The 18,376-nt window shown below is 46.8% G+C and overlaps 2 protein-coding genes across 4 annotated transcripts in view; one reads left to right on the forward strand and one right to left on the reverse strand.

Moving 5' to 3' along the window:
• Positions 1-9,133, forward strand: part of Hnrnpm (heterogeneous nuclear ribonucleoprotein M) — a 39,519-nt gene extending 30,386 nt beyond the window's left edge. For 2 of the 3 annotated variants that reach the window (XM_021185899.3, XM_021185900.3), the window contains 4 exons: positions 3,056-3,109; positions 4,958-5,760; positions 6,503-6,554; positions 8,710-9,133. In XM_021185899.3, coding sequence (XP_021041558.1) covers positions 3,056-3,109; positions 4,958-5,760; positions 6,503-6,554; positions 8,710-8,873 — 1,073 coding nt within the window. In that variant the 3' untranslated portion in view covers positions 8,874-9,133. Of the gene's footprint in view, positions 1-3,055; positions 3,110-4,957; positions 5,761-6,502; positions 6,555-8,623 lie in introns of all 3 variants that reach the window. The other variant, XM_021185897.3, reaches the window with a different exon arrangement.
• Positions 9,134-9,900: 767 nt separating this feature from the next.
• Pram1 (PML-RARA regulated adaptor molecule 1) lies at positions 9,901-16,770 on the reverse strand. Its single transcript, XM_085832669.1, has 9 exons — positions 16,759-16,770; positions 13,443-14,934; positions 13,303-13,369; positions 13,153-13,229; positions 10,633-10,690; positions 10,427-10,532; positions 10,150-10,312; positions 10,038-10,071; positions 9,901-9,958 (listed from the first exon to the last, which is right to left on the reverse strand). The coding sequence occupies exons 1-9, from the start codon at positions 16,768-16,770 to the stop codon at positions 9,901-9,903; spliced, it is 2,067 nt and encodes a 688-aa protein (XP_085688795.1).
• Positions 16,771-18,376: the final 1,606 nt, after the last annotated feature.

Consider the following 18,376-nt stretch of genomic DNA (forward strand, 5'->3'; position numbering starts at 1 on the left):
TTAGAGGCCTAGAGGTTTGGCACAGAGTTAGTTGGCATTTGCATGAGGGCAAGGGTGGGGTGTCTATGAATATCTCTAAAAAGTTTGACAGTTTCAATTTATTGAGTACATTTTTCCCACATAGCAGAAGACTGAGGAGAATGCACACTTTTTTATTTTTTTTTGGTTTCTCTGTGTAGCCCTGGCTGTCCTGGAACTCACTTTGTAATCCAGGCTGGCCTCGAACTCAGAAATCTGCCTGCCTCTGCCTCCCGAGTGCTGGGATTAAAGGCGTGCACCACCACGCCTGGCTGAATGTACACTTTTTTTTTTTTTTTAAAGATTTATTTATTTATTATATGTAAGTACACTGTAGCTGTCTTCAGACACTCCAGAAGAGGGCGCCAGATCACGTTACGGATGGTTGTGAGCCACCATGTGGTTGCTGGGATTTGAACTCTGGACCTTCGGAAGAGCAGTCGGGTGCTTTTTTACCCACTGAGCCATCTCACCAGCCTGAATGTACACTTTTAATCCCAGCACTCAGGAGTCAGGTAGTTGGATCTCTGAGTTCCAGGACAGCCAAGGCTACACAGAGAAACCCATCTCAAACAAACAAACAAAGATAGGAAAAAAACAAGGTGTTTTTTGGAGGGGAGATTATATTCCTTTTCAAAGTTGTCCTTATGACATACAAGGTGAAACTTGTCTACCTTGAAAAGTACAAGAAAGATAATAAAATGGGTATTTTCTCATTAAATATTTTCATGTATATATATATATGTATGTATATATATATATATATATATGCTTTATCAAATGTTAAAATGGTTCTTTTGCAAAATAATAAGAAATAGAACACAGCTGTAGCATGCAAGTTGTGTGTGTTTGTTTTGCTTTATAAATATTTATTTTATTCTTTGGCTATATTTTAATTTTTTCTAGACAGGATTTCTCTGTCTGGACCTGACTGTACTGGAACTTACTCAGTAAACCAGGCTGGACTTGAAGTACAGAGATCACCTGCCTCTGCCTCTGCCTCTGCCTCTGCCTCTGCCTCAGGGTTCAGATAAAGATGTGTGCTACCACCGCCTAGTTTCTAAGTCTACAAATCTGTGCTCCTTAAGAAAAAAAACTGTTAGTAAACTCCAGTTTCCAGAAGTTTTTTATCATTTCTTTTGAAAGCCCTCTTCCCGTCTAATTAATTCTGACCTGATGACCTTAAGTACACATTAGGAGAGTGAGCAAAACTTTAATGATAAGAGACTCCTGTTGTGAGCATTCTTAGTAAGTCAGTATTCTGTGAACCCCAAATAAGTCCTGAATGAGTCTCAGGTGTCAATGTAGCAAGGTTGAGCATTTTCAGATGAATACCAACTCTTGATAAAGAGCTTCCATTTCCTGTGTATTTTGTTGCCCAAGAAGCAGTGTTAGTTTCCAGCTGCAATGGGGAAACCAGGTCTAATAACAATACTTAGGTATCCAGTGTAATACAATGTAATACAAATTATTAATCACAAAGGCTTGCAACAATCTCTCTCTCCCTCTCCCTCTCCCTCTCTCTCTCCCTCTCTCTCTCTCCCCCCCTTCCCCCCTCTCCCCCCTCCCTTTCGCCTTCTCTCCCTCTCCCTCCCCCCACCCCCCTCTGTTATGGCCAGGACCTAGCTTTCCTGCCTTTTCTGGTAGGCAAGCTTCAGCTTCATTCTTGCTATTTCAACACAGGTGGACCTGTATACAATGCCCTTAAACAGCACTGACTGACACACTTCATAGCACTGCACTAAGTTTACCTTTTGTCTCCAAAAGCAATTAGAGGAATGTCTTCTGTCTGCCAGGTCCTGTGGAACTGGGTCTTTGGCTCACACCCCTCTAAGCTTGCTGGGTCTGTGCTTAAGCTGGGAGCCAAGTAGCCATTCATTCTCCCCTTTATTTTCCCACATGCCCAGCATGATTATTATTCTACTTATCTCTCCATCAGCAGTCAGGGTACATTTAAGTGTTCCTTGCGAATACTGTGTCCATTATGTTATACATTCCTACAGAGATGATGACCAGGGTGACCACACAGTAGTGGCTGTTTCCCAGCTAAAAGGAGATGCCAGAGTCTGTAGGAACAGCTCTGTGGACCTCAGGAGGGCAAAGGTGCCTGCCATTGGCAAGTATGCTGTAAGATTGCTATGGCTACATGGCAGCATAGAGCATGACACAGACATGTGGTCCTAAGAGATGGCCACAGAAAGTGCATCTGCTCGTGTATGTTATTCTATAAGATTTCCCCTGTGGTCTGCTTTGCAAACCATTATGACTGCTGGGAAGTTCAGCTAGCAAATTTGATGTATTTTAAGGACCCATGATAGAAGCTAAAGCTTTTGATTTCTAAGGAGGGTATTAATAGTAGCTGTAGCAAACTTAAGGAGGCTTAGATGAGCCACTGGCCAGCAAGCAACAATGTTCTCTCTATGGGACAGTGGGGCAGGAAGATCATTCTTTGTCACCACCACATGCTGCTTACTCATTAGGTGCTCAAGTCCTGCTCTGTCCAGGTGATGCAGAGAAGAAGAGTGCATGCAGGCTCTAGGACACCCGAAGAATCCTTGCTTTCCTGCCCACTGAGGACGTCTCAGTACTAAGTGCCAGACCACCTTTAGAAAACTGCTACTGAGCAAGGGTTGAGGGCCCTCTTCTTTGTTCTCTTTGCTGGACAAATTTGCAGGCACCCCTGTAAACTGGGCCTTACTCAAAAGTTACAAGAGTCCTAGCACTGTGACTTTCCTGTTTTTTTTTGGTTTGGTTTGGTTTTGGTTTTTCGAGACAGGGTTTCTCTGTGTAGCCCTGGCTGTCCTGGAACTCACTTTGTAGACCAGGCTGGCCTCAAACTCTGCCTCCCGAGTGCTGGGATTAAAGGCGTGCGCCACCACACCCGTCCTGACTTTCCTGTTTTTTGTAAAATGATGTTTTATGTATGTTTCTCAAACCCGTTTCCTTTTCTTAAAATATATATACTTTTAGAACATAATGAGCAGGTTTCTGTTATAGAACAATTTGGCTAATTATTTTTTCTTCCTGATTTCCTTAGAAATCCTAAGTAATGCACTGAAGAGAGGAGAGATCATTGCAAAACAGGGAGGAGGTAGGAAATCACTTAGCTTGATGTTCTGTGTTGTTGTTGTTGTTGTTGTTAGAACGAGCACTTAATGGGAAGTCAACAGTAATGTGACAAAAATGGGCTATGACACAGGTTACCCAGGGTGGTATCAATTGTTGCCTTTTCCCGTATGGCTTATGACAAGTGACAAAACTCACCTATAAAATGGGGGGAGGAGATTAATAGGTACAACCTCCAAAGGCTATAAAAGAGCCAGTGCATGTAAAAAGTCTTAAAATTGAAAAGTGCACCACCTAATGCAAGACAAATGTTTGTTGGAAGCCTCATGCAGGCCCAGTGTGCATTGAGTGTTGCAAACCTTTTGGTATATGATCATCCATGATATTTTTATGAGCACTTAGAATTAAATGTACTATGAAGATTTAAGAGAGTGAGTGTGTGTGTGTGTGTGTGTGTGTGTGTGTGTGTGTGTGTGTGTAGATGCAAGTGGAAACCAGAGGCAGCAGATGTCTTGAGAGTTGGAGCTATTTGGTGGTTGTAAGGTGTAAGGTGTGGGTCTTGGGAACTGAATCACTTCTGGTACTTTGCAGGAGTAGTTAAGTTCTCTTAACTGCAGAGCCAGCTCTCCAGCCTAGCCTACCTTTTAAAGCTTACCCGCTCCACCTTCCCTTTTCCCCTAATCTTTGAGTTTGGCTTTCCCATAGCAGCCCACTTGCCAGGCATTTCTGTAGGATCCTTGCTAAATTCTTTCCTGGGTCTGCTGCTGTGGACATATTACTATACTGCCAGCATCACTACTATATTGTGTGTTGAGCCAGCAACTCTTTTCCCCTTGCAAATGTGAAGAAGTTGCTTTTTGAGCTACTTGTGTTCTGAAATGCTATTCTTGAAGTTGTGCTTGGATTTTGCCAACCAGTGTGCTACATTTCAGTCACAGAAGTGGGCACAGAAAGATGAGTTGATTTGTGCCAGGTCACATAGTTTTGGCCAGTTATATACTGTTAGAAAACTTGCTGAGTGATCTCTTGTAAATTTGTACTTGTGTCAGTAGTAGGCCGGCTGTGGGCTAGACTGCTATACTGAGAAGTGGGCACTATGAAACTTCAGTTTTGAGCTCTGCTTGCTTAAGTAGTGAGGTCATGGCCTTGGTGATAGTCAGACCTTCCCTGTTAGGTTTGCAAGCATTATGGATAAGAGTCATTGTGCACTGGTCTCTGACCCTTAGCCTCTTCCAGAATTGAACTTGCCCATGGTGTCAGCATCTTTCTTCCAAAGCCAATGAAGTAGGTATCAATTTCCCTTAGAGAAGGAAAGGTTCTAGAAAATGATCAGTTTGTATGCTTGTGTATATTGAGGGTCATTTTTGTTTTATCGTCTGCTTACGTGGCTGCTTACATGGCTGTGTGATTATTTTGTGCCCTGGAAGTGCTAAGGAATTGCAGCCATAGTGGAGATCAGCAGGGCATTTTAAGAGGGACAGGTTCTCTCAACTTGAAGGTTGTAAGTGACTTTGAATTGTCTCCTGTCAGTTACCCTGAGTATGAAGTTTTCTGTGCTTTTTTAATGTTTGCTGATGGGGAAACTACAAAGGTTTTTAGAAATAGCCAGTATGGAGGTGAAGTTTTATTCCTTCTAAATTTTTACCTGTGCTATGTAGTGGAAAGGATGATTGTGTGGATTTCAATGTGAAAACTTTTGAGAGTTTTGTTTGTTTGTTTGTTTGTTTGTTTTTTAATAGTAAATTACTTTGAGCATGACTTCTTGATTTGTGGTTGAGCTTAGGATCTGAAGTGCCCAGCCAGGCACACATTGGTATATGAACATCTATATAAGTCTCTTGACTTCCACTTGTGCTTTTTATTCCTGTTTCAGGTGGAGCTGGAGGCAGTGTCCCTGGGATCGAGAGGATGGGCCCTGGCATTGACCGCATTAGCGGTGCTGGCATGGAGCGCATGGGCGCAGGCTTAGGCCATGGCATGGATCGAGTGGGCTCTGAGATTGAGCGCATGGGCCTGGTCATGGACCGCATGGGCTCAGTTGAGCGCATGGGCTCCAGCATCGAGCGCATGGGCCCACTAGGCCTTGACCACATGGCCTCCAGTATTGAGCGCATGGGCCAGACCATGGAGCGCATTGGTTCTGGCGTGGAGCGCATGGGTGCCGGCATGGGCTTCGGCCTGGAGCGCATGGCCGCACCCATTGACCGTGTGGGCCAAACCATTGAGCGCATGGGCTCTGGTGTAGAGCGCATGGGTCCTGCCATTGAACGCATGGGCCTAAGCATGGATCGGATGGTGCCCACAGGCATGGGGGCCAGCCTGGAGCGCATGGGTCCTGTGATGGATCGGATGGCCACCGGCCTGGAGCGCATGGGCGCCAACAACCTGGAGCGCATGGGCCTGGAGCGTATGGGAGCCAACAGTCTTGAGCGCATGGGCCTGGAGCGAATGGGCGCCAACAGCCTGGAACGTATGGGCCCTGCCATGGGCCCAGCATTGGGCGCTGGTATTGAGCGAATGGGCCTGGCCATGGGTGGAGCCGGAGGTGCTAGCTTTGACCGAGCCATTGAGATGGAGCGGGGCAACTTTGGAGGAAGCTTCGCAGGTTCCTTTGGCGGAGCTGGAGGCCATGCACCTGGAGTAGCTAGGAAGGCCTGCCAGATATTTGTGAGAAATGTAAGTGGTTCTTTAGTGGAATTTCTTGTGGTTGTTGTGAAGTGGGGAGGCCAGTAGACTGAGTGTAGACTGGAGAGGGAAGTTTGAAGAAGGGGAACTGGGCAGTACGGGTGATACAGCTTGCCTATCTCCAGAGTTGAACTGGAAGTTGAGGGATTACTGGAAGAGCAGTAGTCTTAGTGCCAGGCATGGTGGTCCATTCCTTTAATTCCAGCACTCTAGAGGCAAAGGTGAAGTGGCACTCTGAGATCCAGTCTAACAAGAGCTACCAGGTGAGACACTGTCTCCAAAAATCAAAGAAACAAAAATACAATAGCCTGGCATTTGCCTGTGATATGCCAGATGAGGAATAGACTGAGCTCTAAAGGTCTGTGGTTTCTGATCCCTTGGCTTGAGGAGCATTTCAGTCTTGGCACAGTGATTCTGAGAAAGGTAGCTGTGCTTGAGTTATGTATTGTCACCAAATTGTGAGTTGTGCCACTTAATAGCCTAATTCTACATGGACTTGTTTTGTTCCCTGCTGATTGTCTTAAAGAGGTCAGGAAGTGAGGATTTTGGGAGGATTTTGAGGGATTAGTGGGGATTAAATCTAGGGCTGTACACATACTAGGCAAATCATTGTATACCCCATAAGCTGCACACCCAGCCCAAGTGCCTTCAAGTCATATTCTCGTATCTATTATAATGTTTGTACATTAAGACTTTGTTGTATCACAGATTAGTCTACCTCTTTTTTCCTCAGCTCCCATTTGATTTTACATGGAAGATGCTAAAGGACAAATTCAATGAATGTGGTAAGTGTTTAACATAGGCTCTCTGTGCTTCCTGTGTTGTGGCTTGTTGATGCTGTTGAGTTGGAGCAGTGAGGCTCCTTTCCTAGTCTTAACAACCACTGTCCATGGGCTCTAGAGCAACCATGGGCCTTGCCATTGTTCTACCTGCAGATGTACAGGCAGCTGTTGGGAGTCCTGGTATGTGTCATGCTGTGTGCTCATTTCATCCTTACAGTTCTTTTCTAGTTAGTTTTTGGAAGCAGACTCTCACTTTATAACCTAGGCAAAACTCGAGTTCATGATTCTCTTGCCTCTGCCTTGCATTTGCTGGAACTATAGGTGAATGCTACCACTCCTGCTTTTTCAGAGTTTCTGAGAGGAGGCAGCATTGTCATCTTTTTACATAAGAGTCAGTAAAGCAGTATTCCTATGGTCACAGACTTATAAAACGCAAAAAGTAAATTTAAGAAAAATTGATTTCCTCCATTAAACTCAGAGCTGGTTTGGTTCCTCGGAGAGGTCATGCTCAGCAGTTGTAGATGTGAGCACACAGTATGGGGTGAAAGTCTGGTTGTGGATTCTTAACACGAGGCAACCTTTCTAGAAGGCTTCTTTGATGACCAGGATGCGGTCTTCCCTGCTCGCATCGCACCTTCTCAGCTAAACCAAGATGTCGCTGGCTGCTGGGTCAAGACACCTGTTTCTTGTTTCCTCATGCGGAAATGGCTCACATTCCAGTGTTCTTGGTGCTTTCCTTGATTCTTTGGAATAAGCTGTAGAGTCAAAGCCAACCTTCTTTCCTAGTCCCGTGATTCTCTGAGTTGCAGTTTTCATTAACAGTCAATACTGTAACTATATATTACAAAAACTGGGAATAGAATGTGCCCACTTCTGAGAAAATACAAATTCAAAAGATTTTTGGAGACTTGGTTCCATTTCTCTCCTGCCCTTGAACATGAGTTATATGTTCAGGTATATTCTCTGCTTTCCTGCCAGAAAATTCTCTCTGCCCCTTTGCTTTTTTCCTCCCCCTTTTCTCTTTTTGAGATAGGCTCCGAAGTCCTTATGTAGTCAAGAATGACCTTAAACTCTTAGTTGTATTTTGGGGTTGGGGAGACGGGGGGGGGGGGGTATAGATTGGGCCTTTTAAAACTCAGATGGGCCCTCACTAAATAGCTGGAAATAACCTTGAACTTGTAGTCTTCTTACTTCTACCTCCTGAATGCTTAGATTACAGAGGTAGCTACCCTGCCTGGTTTGTACAAATGCTAGGGTTCAACCCAAGGGTTTTATGCATGCTAGGCAAAGCACTGTGCCCACTGAGCTGCATCCTTAGTGGCCTTGAATTCTTGATTCTTCTACCTCCAACTTCCAAGGGCTGGGATTACAGGTGAGATACTTTCCCTCTGTTTGTCTTCTGTCATGTCATTCTCTTTTGATCCTGGGCCTTGGCAGGGAGCTCCAGACTGGCCTAGAACTCAAAATCTTGCTTTAGCTTCCCAACCACTGGGATTGCAAGTGTGTACCATTGTGTCCTACTCTGGCAGGAATGTTTATTCTGATGAATTTGTACTTACTATCTTTCAGAACTTTATTATCATGAGAAGCCACTGGAATGTCATCTCTCCCCAAGCCATTAGTAGGACTAGAATTGTGGGCCTTAACAGTACTAATGTGACTTTGACTCTTACTTTATTATCGACCCATTTCTTTTGTGCTTGACACATACCTGGGTACATAATCATCATATAGGTCCGTAAGCTGCTCACTGAGTATCCCTGTCTTACAGAACCATCATTGGTAATGGCCTTGTGACAAGATGGTTGTATTCAATAGTCAACCCTCTTGAATTCTAATCTAGAGTTGGCTCCACAGTTCCCTCTCTCTGTAACTTGCTGGAGCGTAAGGACAAACATTTGAAGCCATTTGGCAGGTTCGTCACAGCAGGTTAGGCTGTTGTCATGCTTGGAGAACAATGGCAATGTAGTGGAGGGGGCTGTAGTTGCTGGCGCTGCCATACGTGGTGTTCTAAGCATTCACTTCATACGCAAGGGTCTCTCCTTTTTGACTATGTCACCGAAATCCAACAGGTGATCTGGACTGAGTGGAGCCCAGACTGAGGCTGAGCTCTGGGTTTGCCTGATGCGTGTGGTCTCTTCTTCCCTCCCTGTGCCAGGCCACGTGCTGTACGCCGACATCAAGATGGAGAACGGAAAGTCCAAGGGGTGCGGTGTGGTTAAGTTTGAGTCTCCCGAGGTGGCTGAGAGAGCCTGCCGGATGATGAATGGCACGAAGCTGAGTGGCCGAGAGATTGATGTTCGAATTGATAGAAATGCTTAAGCAGTTGCCTTTTTTAAACATCAATACCAGACCTCTGAATTTGTATTTTTTCTTGTTAACCATTTTAATTTGTTGGCTGGATGTATAAAGATGTTTAAAAAATTCAGTTGCTTTTTTGGGGTAATTTGAATTAATTTTTTAATGATTGGGGTTCCATTTGACTGTTTGCATTGAGATTGCAATGTGCGCAATTTTTTTTGTAGTTGTGGCATCTTGTTGACATCGAATATGACTTTGATAATAAATACCAGTTCCTGAAAGTGGCTTGCCTTTTTTGTTTTTGTGTATTTTGTAGAGGTGGCCATTTGAGATCTGCAGAGCTATCAACACCAGAGATCTCACCCTCATTGTTGCTTGTGTGTGGGCCCCAAGGTTTGAAGAGAGAACCTGGTTATACACTTATTAGTAAAGATTCTAGAAGGTCGTCATTTTCCTAGGTGTGATAATAGCAATCCTGAAAGTCATCCTGTAGCTTTATTCTGTAAGTCCCAGCTCACTTCACTTTGGCTTTTCTTTGTTCAAGCCCACTGAGAATGTCACTGTTTATGGCATACTTCATAATGATGTCTTGTTAGGCAGGAGCCCCACCATAGACTCTCTCTTGGCAACACAAATGTTTGCAGCCTACAAGGGGTTTTTGGGTGCAGCTACTAGTCATCCAAGTTATGTGTGGATATATCCTCTCATCAGCTCCTTTCAGTTGGGAGGGTAATTGATTTTTCCCCCCACCTTTGGTTCCAGGCATATGCCTGTGTTCTACTGTGTGTGCCAGTTAGGAAGGAGAGAAAAGACAAGAAACAAGGATATTTTAAAGAGGAGTTTTATATAAGCACATGCTTTTGGGTGTCTGTTTGCCAGGCTGGGATCCCGGGCTCCTGAGTGAGCAGTGGCTGGACTGTTGGTCCTGGAACCCACTTAACTGCTGTTCCATACTGTCACCGAGGAAATGGTTGCATGTCCAGAGGGTCTACAGAGAAGGATGAATTTCAAGTGACCCTGTGCCGCAGAGGCATGATACAAAGCATCCCTATGAGGAATCACTATACATACCCCCAAAGCTGACGTCATCATATACCTCTGTTTCCCTGGCAGAGAGAGCATTATATAGTCAGCAGAAGCCAACCCTGGTGTTCCCCATTCCACCCAGGCAGGACCAACACTTACAAGGGCAACAGTGCAGTTCTGGGCACATAGCCATCTGCAGGAGAGAATGGGTAGAGTGAATTCTCAGCCTTAGCACCCCTCCTTTCTCTGGATGTAGGCCAAGCACACTTACACTTGCCCTTGGGGTCCCGGCAGAGCATCTCATCCTTGCTAGTGAACTCGATCACCTCTAGGATCTCTCCACGCCGGATGCCCAGGTGCTTGCCACCCCCACGCCGGGTCTTGGCATTGGGGTCAATCATCATCTTCGTGTGAATCACAATCTCACCTTCAAACTTGGAGAACATCATGTTAAGACTTAACTTCTGCTGTTAGTTTGGTTTCCTCAGGATGGAAGTCCTGGGTCCTAGATACCAATCCTCCCAGAATTCTTTACTCCATGTTCTCACCTTAAATTTCTTTCTAAACTCTCTCTCAGCCTTTTCTGCCTTCCTGATCTGTTTCAGCAGCTTGGGGTCTGTAGCTGGCAGCTGCTGTGGCTGAGTGGCCTTCTTCCTGAAAGACCCAGGTATTGGAGTATTTATGAGCAAGAAGTAGCCCCATCCGAGTACCAGAGCTCAGCCCAACACCTTAACACCCCATTTGCCTTGTGTACCTGGGCTCTGGCTCCTGTTGAGGCCATCTGGTGGCTTGCTGGGTAGACTGCATTTCATCTGAGAGCATTGGACAGAGTCAGGACAAAGGCCCCCTGTTGTATACCTCTACCCTAGTGACTTGTGAGATGATCCTACCGACTCTGGGTTTTCAGTGACCCCTGAATCTCAACCACTTTTCTCTACCTTTCTCATTAGTTCTTGTGGGTAAGGTTCACTTTGGTGAGGAAAATAAAGGCTGAGAAGTTTGTCAGCTCTCTAAGGCTACCCAGCTAGTAAAATTGTAGAGGTGGGATGGATTTGTGGGGTGGGCCTTTCTGTTACTATGTAGACCAAGCTACCCTGGAATTCAGATCTATCTACCTCCTCCTTGAGTACTGGGATTAAAGGTGTGGCCACCATGACCAGTCTACAAGTTGTAGGCTCTGGGAGCCATTTTGCTTCTGCCTCCCAGAATCTGGTGGGAGTTTGGATTCAGAGCTAAAAACTGGCATTCTCTTCTGGCATCCACTGCTTGCCTCTGAGGAGTAGTAGCCAGGGTGGGGTTCTTCGCCTGAACCTTCTGCTGCTGCTGCTGAATGGTCCTTTTTTCAGGGGGCTAACTTGTAGTAAGCCAGCAGTAAGCCAGGCTTCCAGAGTGAGTCCAACTGTTAGCAGAGAGCTTGCATGCCAACCTCTTGAAGCCTGAGTGAGTGAGGGCCTGAATCAAAAGCTTCCTTTTGTTAATGACCCAAATGTCACTGTGGACAATGATGAGCAGCCCACAGAGGGGGTATCTATGCACTACTTGATCTCCACTCCAGCAGGTACCTGGTTCCTACCTAGAACCTGTACTGCACCTGTTTCTCTCATCTGCCTCAGCCTTGTGTGGTCTCACAGAAGCAAACTTGACTGTGATATTACTGGATCCTGTGGTCCTGGGTTATCCTACAGCTTGTTCTGAGCAGGCCACTGAAAGTCTGCCCTTTTTTGGTCTGCACATATCCTGGAAAGGCTGAACCCTGCCTGTCTCCCAGATGAGTCCCCAGCTGAACAAAGAGGTGGGCTGTCATGCTTCAAAGGAACCCAAGTGTAGGAGGGAGAAGCTAATGGTTTCAGGCCACTCTGGTACTAGAAAGATCACCGAAATGCTCAAAGCAGCAGCCTTTAAGAGGCTCTGCCCAGAGGAAGGCTCACACCATGTTCCACTGAAAGAAACTCAAAGAAGTCTGGTAAATTTTATCATCTTGAAGAAAGGTGGATAAAAACTGGGAGGATGTTACTAAAATCATTGGGGGCCAGGGATGTGGTCTATTTAGGAAAAGCAGTCCTTGGAAATAGTAGTCAAGGCTCTCACCAGCCTCTCTGCAAAGCTGAACCCTATCAAAAAACCAAAACAACCCCTCACCCCCCCCAAAAAAAACCCCATAGAGTATCTTCTCATGGAAGCATGAGGGGGTGGGGGTATGAAACTACCACCAGCTCTTAAGAGGCAGAGGTAGACAGATCTTTAAAGTTCAAGGACAGCCTGGTCAGAGTGAGCTCCAGGATGGCCAGGACTGTTAAACAGAAACCCTATCTCAAGAAATAAAGAAGAACTAAAGGAAGTATTGCAAATATTGTCATAGTTATACCACAATAAGCAAAAAGGGACCCAGGAAGGAGCAAGGGCAGGAGAATTTGAAGGCACCTGGCTTTGTATGAGGACCTCCAGCTGGGACCGGGAGAGCAAGTGGATCTCAAAGCCTAGAGTCCCCTCCTAGGAGGCCCAGTAAGACAGTCAGGGGAAGGGAAGCTCAGCTGGAATCCCAATAGATGGAATCAACTGGTTGACCTAGTCTTAGATATTTGAATTTGGTAATGGGGTACCTTCCTTGGCTGTAGCTTCAGAATCGCAGTTTTCTCATAGAAACTCATGTTACCATGAGGCACCAGTCCTGGAACCCCTTGAATTGACTTAAAAGAACCTTCTGCCACACTGCTCCAGCCTAAACTCCTGATTTCAGGGATACATCTTGCTGGGGCATCCTCCTGGGATGGGCTGCAAGGAACCGGATGGGTAGGACTTGCTTTGGTTTTGTTGCAAGGTTTCATCTAATCCAGGTTGGTCTTGATTGCTAAGTAGCCAAGGTTGATCATCCTGCCCCCTTCTAAATGCTGAAGTTACAGGTGTGCATTATAATTAATTGTACCCAGCTTTGCAACCTTAATGCCTTACTCTGCCATGTCTCTTCTGCACATGAGTGCTAGGCTTTATAAAGGGTACATGCCATACCATGATCTCACTCACACTGTCTAGCCTTGTTTGCCAACTTTGATTTCTTCAATTCTTTCATTGCTGTTCATTCTCTTGTCATCTCACTGGACCATGCCTCTACCTACAGCAAACCTGGCTGCTTGGGTACCTCTGGGTTTTCCCTGCCTCACCATCTGGCCTGTCTGGATCACTTCATGGTCTTAAACCTGGGGCATGAGAGAATGAATGCCTTTTGCAATTAATGTTTCATGGGTGCCCAGGCCAACCACCAAGACCACCTACAAACCTCTGCCTCTGGGGCTGATACTAGAGTCATCTGTGGCCTCCACGGCATCATACAGTTCATAGATCTCATCCGGGTTCCTGGAAGGATACTTAGAATGAGGACTTTCTTTAGCCTTACACCCATGTCTGACCCCACTCTCCGTACACTCACTGTGCTATATGTTGAGGTGGTTGAGCTTGGAAGTGGGTCCCGGTAGAAGAGCCTGTCTTCAGTACAGCTGTGGAGGAAAGAGCAAGGAAGGGAAACGGCTCTGTGCAGATATTTAGCACCCTCTTCTGCCTGAGCCTTACCTGTGGCTGTTGCTGAGGCTCTCCTGAAGCTTTGGATATTGATGGGGCCAGGTGGTAGTGCAGGCTTGGCTGGGGGGTGTCCCAGGCTGCTGGCTGAGGGCAGGGGCCGCCGTCGAGGTGGGCGCTGGACTTGGAAGTCTTCTGATCTCCAGCGGGGTATCCCAGGGACTATAAGCCCAGGGCTGAGAGGGCACTGGGGGCTGGAGCCCACACTAGCAGAGGGCAGGGAGCATTCAGACACTGAACCAGGAAGCTTGGGCTTTGTAGGCAGACCCTTGGGGAACTCAGGCTGGAAGAACCTGCCGTGTTGAGGCTGCAGAAACTTCCTCGGGAGCGAGTTGAACTCGGGGTCCGAGGATGTTCTAGGGAGGTGACCCAATTCTGGCTGAGAGGGCTTCTGAGAAAGCACATTGGGGTCTGGCTGCTGAGTCTTTTTGGGAACCTTGCAGACTTCAGGCTCCGAGGATGCCCTGGTAAGGTCACTTGGCTGGAGCTGTGGATGCTTCTTAGGGAATGCATTGAAGTCTGGCAGCGGGGAGTGAGACTGCGGGTTACATGACTCAGGCTTCCAAGGGGGTGTCTGCGGGATCTCATAGAACATGGGCTGCTTTGGGGACTTGGGGCAACCAGTGGCTTGAGGGTATGAAGGTTTCCTAAAGTTCTCATTGAACTCAGACTGCTCGGGGTTCTTAGGAAAGGTACTGATGTCAGGCTGTGGGGAGTGAGAGTAAAATTCACTGGACCCACACTTCGAGGGGGATTTCTGAGAAACTTCGATGGACTCTGACTGTGTCAGGGACTTCCTAGAGAAACCAACAGCAGCCTCAGGCAGCAGTGGCTTCTTGGGAAAGGTACTGGATTCAGATGGCAAGGGCCTCAGAGGTGCCTCATTGGCCTCAAGGTGCCAAAACTTCTTGGGTTTGAGCTCGACTAGAGGCCTGGCAGGATTGTTAGGCTCGGGCTTCAGGAGCTTCTGGGCAGGAGCACTCGGCTCCTGGGGTGTCTCAAGCTGTGGAGATCTCTTGGAGAGCTCTCCAGACTCAGGTTTGGCGGGCTTCTTGGGGAGATCAGGATGTGGGGGCTTGGGGAGGCTGGCAAACTGGGGCTGTGGGGGCTTCTTGAGATCTATGAACTCAGCCTGGGAAGGCTTTTTGAGACCAGTGAACTCTGGATGTAGAGGCTTCCTTGGGAGTTCAGCCTGTACCGGCTTGTTGGCTAGATGAGTGAACTCGGGCTGTGGTGACTTTTTAAGAGCGCCAGGCTTTGGGGGCTTCCTGGGGAGGTCTGCAAACTGCAGCTGCAGTGGTTTCAAAGACGCTGCACTGAGCTCAGACTGGGGGGACTTCTTGGGCTGCCCACTTAACTCAGCCTGTGGAAATTTCTTCAGGACTTTGTTTAACTCAGGCTTTGGAGTTTTTCTGAAAAGTTCTCCAAGTTCTGGCTGAGAGGTTTGGAACTTAGCTTGGAGGTTTCGGAAGTCCTGATTGCTCCCCTAAAAGACATGGGTCATTCAGGAAGGTTCTCATCACCAGGCGGCAGATGGAGAACCGGTTACAGTTGATCACAGGCACACAAACCCATCACCCTCCTCTTCTCTCAGGTTCCCATTCTAACTTTGGTTCTTCCCCAATCTCAGCTGGCTTCTCTTTTTGGGTAAGAACTACTCCTGGCCCCAGGTTCCTGGAACCCACGCCCTCCAGACTCCTCCACCTAAGCTGTGTCTAACCTCTAACAGGACCTAACTACTTAGGCCTCTCCACTAGCCCAGGGCCCACGCTTCTGATCAACAATATCTTCCCAGTGTCTTCAACCTTTGTGCCGCTGTTCCCCCTTGATCCTCTCTTTGCCCTCTGCCTGATCACCAGGTTCTCCCCAGTCCTTTTTTTTTTTTTTTTTCTGATTTCAAAATACATCCGGAATTCAACTACTTCTCACTGTCACCCCAGGTAGAGGAACTGTCCTCCACAGTCCAGATCACTGTAACGGGCTCCTCCGTGGTCTGCTGCCCTAGAGGAGGCCTATAAAGTGTCTGCTCCCAAGCTCTCAGTGGGTTCATCTCTGAGGAAAGCAAACAGTCCCTCCCCTTCTCATAGCCTCTGTCCTGTCTGTAATGCATACACTCAATGCATGGGTCTCTCCTCTTCCTCCTCTGTGTCTTTATGATAATGCTCCTCAAGGGTGACCTCTGAGATAACCCCATTTTAAATCAGTTTTCTCTTCCCAGTTGCCCACAGCCACCAACATTTTCTACTTTCCACCATTAGTTTAGCTTGCTTGCTTTTTCTTTTTCTCCTCTCCTGTCCTGTCCTCTCCTCTCCTCTCATTTCCTTTTTTTTTTTGTTATTGTTGTTTTGTTTTGTTTTTGTTTAAGTCAGTTTCTCACTATGTAGCCCAGGCTGGGATTCAACAGTTCTATTGCTTCAGCCATCTGAGTGCTGGGATTACAGGTGTATACCACCATACCCAGTTTGACTATAAACTGTTAAAATTTAGTTGGGGGACTAGAGAGATTTCTCAGTAGGCAAAGTACTTGTCATGCAAGTGAGTTCTATCTTCAGTACTCATACATAAGAAAGTCAGGAGCAGTACCTGTCATCCTAGCTAGCTCTGGAGAGCTTAGGCCAGGAGGCCGTCTAGGGCTTGCTGGCCAGCCATTCTAGCTAAGTTAACAAGCTCTACATACCTCTACCTAAGATGTGAGTATTAGGTCCCAAGGTCCCTGACATGGCTCATGAGGACCAGAAGGAAGACCCCCCAAATGAACAGGCACCATATGAGATGTTTAGAACATCTCTGGTGCTCTCAAGTCTGACCTGCTCTTTGCCATAGGTGCTGGTGGATATCCCCAGCCTATCTTCACCAAGGGTAAAAAAGACTGGAGGACAGAGAGGACAGAACCTTGCAAACCTATCTAGAGATGGACTCAGAAGGACCTCTGGGAAGGAAGCAATTCTTGCCTGGGGTCAGACAAGACAGCTTTGTTGAAGCCCCAGTCTAAGTGAGTTGATGACCACAGGGGTAGATAAGGAAGGGTTTAGCAGAGCACAGCTTGGGTAACGGACTGGAGATGGGGACTGGTGTAGCAAGTGCATGACCCATTTAATCACTTCACAGGAAACCTCTGCTTATACCCCAGCTGCTGACCTGGATTGAGGGTTTATCATTCCAGGCAGACCCAACCAGCACCACACTGCCTTGCAGTCACAGATACAAAGCTGGTCCACAAGAGCTCAAGCTATTATGCCTTGGTTGTTTCTTATCTTTTCCTGTGCCATCTCATCCCCAAGACTGTTCTAGCTCTGTTCTGCTAGGTTACCCATGAGGGCATATTTACCAGTTCCCCAGTTTCTACTTGGGCCCCTTGTTACCTGGCCAGAATGAACTTCCAATGGGGGCTGAGGACTCACCATGGCTTCAGGGGGTGATGAACCACAGGGTGAATGGGCTCTGAGCTTAGGCTTCTGCCTTGAGGAAGTTAAGTGTGGTTTCTGCTCCACGGGCTGACACACCAAGTCGGAGCTGTCGGGTGGGGAGGGCAGAGGAGGAAGGAGGCGGAGATGGCCTTTCTGTCCCCTCCTTGAGTTCCTGCCTGTCCACTACTGTCCCCAAAGTCAGGTCATTAGACCTAAGCACATCTGTAAAGCACAAGTTTCCTAGCTGCCACTTGACTCTCGGTTCTCTATCGTCCCCCTTAGTTTTAACACTTTGGGGTCTCTGAAGAAGCAAGCTTAGGTCAAACTCAGGACAGTCACAGTAACAAAGCACCTTAGTGGGGATTTTCTGGCTTTCTCTGGGTCTTAAGAAGTCTCTAAAGAGTTAGACCTAGGATATGGCTGTTGCAATGGTGAGGACATATCTGTCCTCCTGTATTGCTTCATCTACCTTGTTTCACCATTTGTACTCTCAACAGGACTTCCCTGTTAAGGTGACAAATGCCCGCCCCATCGGCCAGGGCTATGCACCCAAAGCATAATCAACTGGGGTAAGCAGATTTATGGGTGGGTGCCATTAAAAGATGTCTAAGTCCTGGGCTGAAGGGATATCACGGTTGCTGTGAAGGTATGGGGTCTTAGGACCTCTCAAGTTCATAGTGGTTAAAGGAAGCAGAGAGAGGAGAAACAAGAAAACTGGATGGCAGGAAAATGGAGCCCAAAGTGGGACAAAGGTAGATATAGGAAAGGAGAGCCCTGAGCACGTGATTCAGTCCACAGGAACAAAGAACACTCAGCAGGGTACAGAGCTATGATTCTCAGTTTGGGAACAGAATAGAATTCTTTGAGCTGTTACAAAATATCTTGCAGAGATTCTGATATCACCAGTCTGGGATGTGGTCCAAGGAGGAGGACTATTTACACCCTAGCAGGATGGTTCTAGTGCATAGATGAGTATGCATGTGTCTATGTCCCTGGAGTCATAAAGTACATGCTCTAAGGGGTGCATACTTGTAATCCCAGCAGAAGCAGGAAGTTCACTACATTTCCAAGGTTAGCCTAATCTACAGAGTGAATTTCAGGCCAGCCAGCACTACATTATGACACTGACTCAGAAACTTAACCAAAAATGTACATGTTCTACCCAGGTATAGTGGCACACTTCTGTAATCCTAGCACGTGGGCGAAGAGGATATTAAGTGCATGACCATCCCCTGGCTGGAAAGTTGAGACCCAGTGAAGGAAGATAACATAAACTAAATCCAAAGTTTGTAGCTCTGTTGGTAGTGTACTTATATACTTATATACTTATGTACAAAGCCTTAAATCTGATTTCTAGAATCTCATAAAACAGTACTTGGGAGTTAAAAACAGGAGGATTGGAAAGTCTGGTACTTTAAGGCTATTGTTGCAGTGCCTTGTAAAAACACAATGAAGCCGGGCAGTGGTGGCGCACGCCTTTAATCCCAGCACTTGGGAGGCAGAGGCAGGCGGATTTCTGAG

The sequence above is a fragment of the Mus caroli genome, unplaced genomic scaffold, assembly GCF_978045245.1.
Source record: "Mus caroli unplaced genomic scaffold, Mus_caroli_1 scaffold_18, whole genome shotgun sequence".
NCBI lineage: Eukaryota > Metazoa > Chordata > Mammalia > Rodentia > Muridae > Mus > Mus caroli.